The 6,500-nt window shown below is 39.9% G+C and overlaps 1 protein-coding gene across 1 annotated transcript; it reads right to left on the bottom strand.

Moving 5' to 3' along the window:
• Positions 1-2,634: 2,634 nt before the first annotated feature.
• On the bottom strand, positions 2,635-5,946 carry ppifa (peptidylprolyl isomerase Fa). The gene is made up of 6 exons (XM_080481048.1): positions 5,740-5,946; positions 5,613-5,643; positions 5,435-5,523; positions 4,862-4,958; positions 4,229-4,304; positions 2,635-4,148 (listed from the first exon to the last, which is right to left on the bottom strand). Exons 1-6 carry the CDS (start codon positions 5,881-5,883, stop codon positions 4,013-4,015), a joined length of 573 nt encoding a protein of 190 aa, XP_080337174.1. The 5' UTR covers positions 5,884-5,946; the 3' UTR covers positions 2,635-4,012.
• Between the last annotated feature and the right edge of the window lie 554 nt (positions 5,947-6,500).

Here is a 6,500-nt window from a genome sequence, read left to right on the forward strand (position 1 = left end):
AAAACTGTGGACCTCACGCTTTGTTTTTTTGTTTTGTTTTGTTTTAATCGGTTGTCGTTGTGTTTATCCGAGGAACCGTGGGTTTTGTCAGAAAATATACATGGTTACTGACTTTAGTGGGAGTGGATGATAATGGTACATTACAGTGTTGGGAAAGTCTGAACTGAATTCCATCTGTGGAGTTAAAAAGAACACTCCGGTGATTTCGTACCGCAGCGCCACACACTCTGGAGTCCCGGTAGGAGAGACCGATAACGTCCTCACCTCCAGTCCAAAACATGTCCAAAAATGTACTTCCCGTCAACTCAGGTCTCCTGTGATGAGACGACATATCTAAAGCATTCGTTTGGACCATTTGTAGTCGGGCTGCAGCAGTCAGCTTCGCTATTAGATGCAGTAGATGGGGTCAGCGGGTCCTCGGTTTGGAGAAGCATGCAGCTGTGGCTACAGCAAAACACGGTTTAACCATTAGAAACAATGCCAATAGGAATTGTGGAGCTATCAGCTTTGTAGCGTCTCACATTAGTTCGGAAAGCAGCAACTCATGCAAGTCAAAATTACCTAAACATTAAACTCTGTTCAGTGTCTGTGCATGTAGGTACATCTGCTTGCTTCTCAAAACAGCTGATGCAGCCCCGCTTCTTCAGATAATCTTGATTATTATTGAATACTTGGGTCTATTTCCCAAAACCCGACGAAGCTCCTCCGGAACTCCAGCAGCCATTACTGCAGGTCAATAATTGGTGGAGTGCCCCTTTAAGACACTGATCAGGAAGTTGCCCATCTATTCCAAGTTAGAGAGATAATCTGGATTTTTACAAAACCCTTTTTTTGGGGGGGGGAAATCTCGACACTGTTGGGAACAAACCATTTTCAGAGAGTTGACTTTTTCTTTGCTCCGTTATGTTGTGACAGAAACAGACTCCCATGCCTTATCAACTCGCCTTTTTCAAGAGGTCTGGTAGAGTAGAAATTAAACGTAGGTAGTGATAAATCCTGTCAAGAGTTTGATTCCGCCCTCAGACTTTTAACGAGGAGGCCATTTTAAATGGCGAATGAAGAGCCAATGGAAGCAGCTGATACATTAAAAAAAAAAAAAAAAAAAAAAGTAAAGAAAAAGAAAAAGAAATCTCTGCTTTCAGACATAGCATCTTGAATTGCATATACTTGACTTTTCTAGTACCTTTTCATTTCAAAAAAATTGTTATTTTCTATGAATGAGATGTGTATTTTGGAACACGTAATAGATGTTGAAAATTGTAAAGCAATCTGCAAAAGCTCCAGAGTTATTTCCCTAACCAAGATAGATTGTTTTCTGTATATATTTGATGGCCATCATTTTCAATGATAGTAGCTCTTTTGAAATGTTAAGCAATATTGAAGCTTTTTGTGTGAAGAAGGGCCTATTGCTGAGAAATAATCAAAGCTGGGAGTTGTTTTTCTTTATGTTTTACAATAATCTGAAGGGTTATCCTGCAGAAATATTTATGGAAAGACTTTTTACAACACTTTTTGTATAGAATATGCAAACAAAGTTACACTAAGGAGGAAATATTGATGTCTACATAGATTATTATTAAAAAAAAGAAAGCTGGTACATAATTAATACCTTCTCAGTTATAAGCCATTGTATTGTGTTTTATGATGATATCAGTGTTGAATAATCCTGTTATTCTGATGTTATGTGACTAATTATGAGCTGCCATTTACATCCATACAGCTGCGTGTATTCAATGTGTAAACAATAGTATGAAGATATTGTGTTAACATGCAAAAATCCTTTTTTTTTTTTTTTTTTTCTTAATTAGTGACGGATACTCACCACTGTATAAGCACATTAAACTGTGAGATGTAGTTTGCTTTAAGCAGAGATAAGAAACTATTATAAAAATGTGTTTTATTAGTAGTTTAGGGAGTGTAAAAGTGTGCGTGACAAAGAACTGATTTAGAGTTTGCATGTGCATGAGTTGTTTTTTGTTGTTGAAAAAAAACGTATAACTTTTTGTGCAATGTATACTTATTTAAATACTTTACAGTAGTTTGCTCCAGTACATATTGTTTTTTTGTTTTTTTTAAACATTAGCAGCAACTTCGTGCCTCAAGTATTTCATGTACTGCAAATGTAGCCTCGGCAGAAAAGACATATTTACTGCATGTGATGTGTTAACACTTTTGTGGTCGAGTTGGAAAGTCGTGTTTGTATTCTTTACCGTCTGTATCACTTGAGATGTTTGTTATGCAGTATTGCAATAATGTAATATTTGAATTGGACAGGAGGCAGGCGTGAGGTTGGGTAAGACAATGCTTTTTGGGGAAACGAGGACGGCCGCAGGTCTCGAGGGTCGACCGCAGGCCTGTTTTTCATGTCCATGAAACGGCATTCCAAAATGTGCCTTATTTGTTAGTTGGGAAAAAAAAACGTTTTAGTGCTTCAGTGCTGTTGAGAGTTTGATGAATAAAGTCATATTGGATTAGGACGGCTGGGCTCGTGTCGTTTAATTTGTTTGGGTCGCCTGTTTCAAAGTGTTCGATTTCAGCCAAAAGCAACACGTTATCCCTCTGTGTAATATTCATTATTAGAGTACGAGTCTCCAAGCACCGGCCGGTAGGGTTTTTTTGCAAAGACTGAGCATATAGATTACAAAGAGGTTTTTAATGGATTATTCGTGGTGGTTGTGTAACAGAAATGGGAGAAAGGAGAAACTCCTCAAGTAGTTTTTTTTTTTTTTTTTCTTCGCTTTTCCATGAAGGTTCTGAAAGATAACACGTACATAAAGCTGCCAGGGCCTGATTTCAACATAGAGGCCAAGAGAAAAAAAAAAAAAAAAAGTCAAAACACAGTAAAGGACACCAGCTGACAGGAGAAGGTGCTGCGTGATAAATGTAGACATTTACAGAAGAACCAGCTTGTACTAGTTGTAAAGATGTCATCGTTCTGCATGTGTATTCAACGTTGGCCGCGGTGCCATTGTCCTCGGAGCCAAGTTTCCACACACAATATTGGACATGCATTCCAAATAACTAAAACTAAACCAGAGGGTGGGGACCTAAATTATATCAAGTTTGTTACAACATCTCCAGCTCAAACAGAGCGAGGGCTGAAAAGTCTCTATAGCAACAATGTAATCGGAGATTTCAAACAAACGGTGGAAGGTCAGTGCGCATATGGTTTCATTTAAGGGCAAGAGCTGCTTTTTCACGTCGCTTCATTATTTACTTTCATAAAGTATTAGCACGATAAGCAGCACCACCCAGTCTCTGGCCCTCAGACATGTCCTGGCCTCTTTTTTTCTTTCTTCAAGAAGCTCTGCGTTTCAAATAAAGAAGACAGAAGGAACAGCGACCTACATGCAGGCTGAAGATGTTTTCAAGCTCCTCTGCTGACGCTAATAGTCCATCATCTGCCAAGTGACTTTTTTTTTTTTTTTTTTTTTTTGTTAAACTTCAGCCCCAGTGTAGGTGGATGCAACATCCTGCTCTGATGGACGGGAAGTCAGTCATGCTGGAGTCTGGGTCTAAAAAAAGCAGCTGGATCATTTCCGGGAAGCCTTCAAACCAGCGGGGCTGGTGGCACAAGAGAGTAAATGTCCTGTACTGGAACCGAGAGCTCGTAAAATCAGAAAATGGCCATTTATTTGGCAGTAAAGGAGAGTGGTTGCTCAATATTTTTTTACTTAGTTCTTGTACACAAAGCAGACCAGACAAGGGTTAAAGCCGTCTGTGGATGATTAGAACAATCATAGCAACAATGTTTTTTTTTACATTATTACTGGGTTATAAGCACACAAATAGATTATAAACATTTCACACCTGATGTTGAGTGTTAAATATCAAAACATCTGTCTTTCTTAAAACTTAAATCAACGGTAAAAAGTGCAGATTTTTAAGAAAAGAACTGAATCACCCATTACAATTCCTCCTTCGAAATGTCCCGAATATTAAACGGAAGACGGAGTAAATCCTGAATCGCTGCACCTCTCATCCGAGAGAGGTTTCCGCGTGCACCCGGGTGTTATTTGACCTCCCCGCTGTCTGTGATGACTATTTTCTTGATCACACCTCCGTCGTGTAAACCGAAAGATTCCATCTGCGTGACCACATCCATGCCGTCCTTCACCTGCCCGAACACCACGTGTTTACCATCCAGCCTGCCACAAGAGGCAACGGGGAAAAATTAAATCATTTAAATTGTTCGATTTAAAGAAATTGTAAAAACAAAAGCATTTACCATTCAGTTTTTGCGGTGCAGATAAAAAACTGCGACCCGTTGGTGTTCGGCCCAGAATTGGCCATAGAGAGAGTTCCTGGAAACATAAAGAAAGGAAACACAACTGAATGTGACGCCATCAATCTGATTTGCGTGCCCTTTGACCCCTGATCAACTAACAGGTCTGAGGAGAGCGTTGCATAAACACAATTGGAGGCCAAATGTGTGACGCTCTTTAGCTGCAAGTAGTGCACACGGTGGTTGTGCAACACAAGATGAAGCACTTTATTTGTGCGCAGACAAAGTTCATTAAAGAAAAGAATTTATTTTGATTGCTGCCTGTTGACTCCCTCAAAAGTAGGTCACTCGCATGAAGATTGCAAAATCAATATAAGCAGTGGTTTCAGGCCTGCAGGAGATGAGGCAGTGCCATCTAGTGGAGAGGCAGCAGTATTGGAAATATAAGAAACGTGAGTCAGGGAAAGGAGTTTTTTGTTGACACTGTAACTGCAGATTATATTTCAAGTTTCATTCAGCTGATCTGGTGTCCAGGTAGAGATAAAAATGTCTCAGTAAAAAGGATCAAAAGCTCGTTTTTCATCGTGTGTCATGGGCGAAGCGTCATTTGTTTTATTCAACAAAATGTCATCATACCTGGTCCAGTGTGTTTCAGTTTGAAGTTTTCATCTCCGAATGTTTTCCCATAAATAGATTTTCCACCCGTGCCATTATGTTTGGTGAAATCACCTCCCTGCAACAACAACAACAGAATCACAGGATGGAAGACTATCTGGGCGGCAGAGAAGAGAATGTATCATGGTTTTATAAACAAGAGCATATTCAGCACTTCCGAGCTAGTTAATAAAACCAAAACATATAAAAATGAGGTATTTTAATCAGGGAGGAGGGCAGTGGGACTACAAAACACAATGTCAGCCAATACCTGGTGAACATGTAGTAATGCTATCAACTATTGCACTAAATAAATAGATTTTTGCTTTTCGAAGTTGTTTTTCCTTCATCACATGAAGGGTTCTTGACTTTTTTGTTTTAATCTTTTTTTTTTTTTTTGCTTTTGTGATTTAATTTGCAAAGCATGAATGCGCTGTACGTTGAAACACAATTCACTTTAATTCATTTATGTATGTCAGTCTTTTGCCATATATATATATAAAAAAACAGGCTGATAACGACAAATTAGTGAAAGATTGCTGCTGTGAATCTCACCTGACACATGAACTCGGGTATAACTCTGTGAAACACAGATCCCTTGAATCCAAAGCCATGTTCCCCTGTGCACAGAGCTCGGAAGTTCTCTGTAAATTCAATTTATTTCAAGATTTCAATCAAGTTACAGCAGGAACAGGGACGGGCATGAATGCTTGCGACCTGACATCAAAATTACCTGCAGTCTTTGGCACGACGTCTGCATTTAACTGAAACACAAATGAAACACATTGATGCTTTCATGATTGCACTCACGTGCACACAGAGCACTGCTGCTGCTAATGCTAACGCTAATGCTAAGCTACCTGGATGAGGATCCTGCCCAGCGGCTCTCCGTCAGCCTCGATGTCCAGAAACACCACGGGGTTCACGGCGGGACCGGAGGACAGCAGCTTAGCAGCGGCGACGCCCAGTGAGCTGTATCTGGCCCGGTTTTTGAGCTGAAACATCGCAGCTCGGCCTGCCTGCAGACCATCAGAGCGCCCAGTGTTTACATGTGACGTCACCGGAAAGGAGCTGCCGTGCGAGAGACGAACAGCGACGCCACGTGACCCTCAAGGCACTACATTAAATCAAGGAAACATTCGGGATCTTAATCGAAGCAATTAAGATTATGAAGTAGATTAAAGGCATAGAAAATTACAATAAATAGAGTAAGTTTTGTTTTTAAAGTTAAAGGTAACAAAATATGAAACATATATATTGTTTATTGGAAAGCCTGAGCAAATGATGTTCCAAGGCCTGATTTATAAGAATTGCCCTCAGTTGTTCATGAAGTTTGTTCCAGAGGAGCATTGAAACTAGAAGCTACTTCACCCTGTTTGCTTCCAGCTCTGAAATGCTTAGCAAACCTCTTCCTGGGGACCCCGGGGTCTGGATCCATATTCTACAAGTAAATCTGAGATTATTGACAAGAAGTAAGATTTTGAAGTCAGGCATTTGACACACAGAAGAGATTTAAGCTCAGGTGTAATGTCCTCCACCCGCTATAAAATGTTATAATTAACAGACGTTGGGATCTTTATGCAATAAAAAGTAGGACTCTTGTGGTGCCAGTCGATATTAA

Source organism: Lipophrys pholis (genome assembly GCF_963383615.2).
Source record: "Lipophrys pholis genome assembly, chromosome: 15".
Lineage (NCBI taxonomy): Eukaryota > Metazoa > Chordata > Actinopteri > Blenniiformes > Blenniidae > Lipophrys > Lipophrys pholis.

Coding starts and splice junctions, on each gene's coding strand:
- ppifa (XM_080481048.1), bottom strand. CDS start 5,883: ATGTTTCAGCTCAAAAACCGGGCCAGATACAGCTCACTGGGCGTCGCC. Junction 5,524..5,612: donor CGTCGTGCCAAAGACTGCAG/GTAATTTTGATG, acceptor TTGAATTTACAG/AGAACTTCCGAGCTCTGTGC. Junction 4,959..5,434: donor TACCCGAGTTCATGTGTCAG/GTGAGATTCACA, acceptor TTGTTGTTGCAG/GGAGGTGATTTCACCAAACA.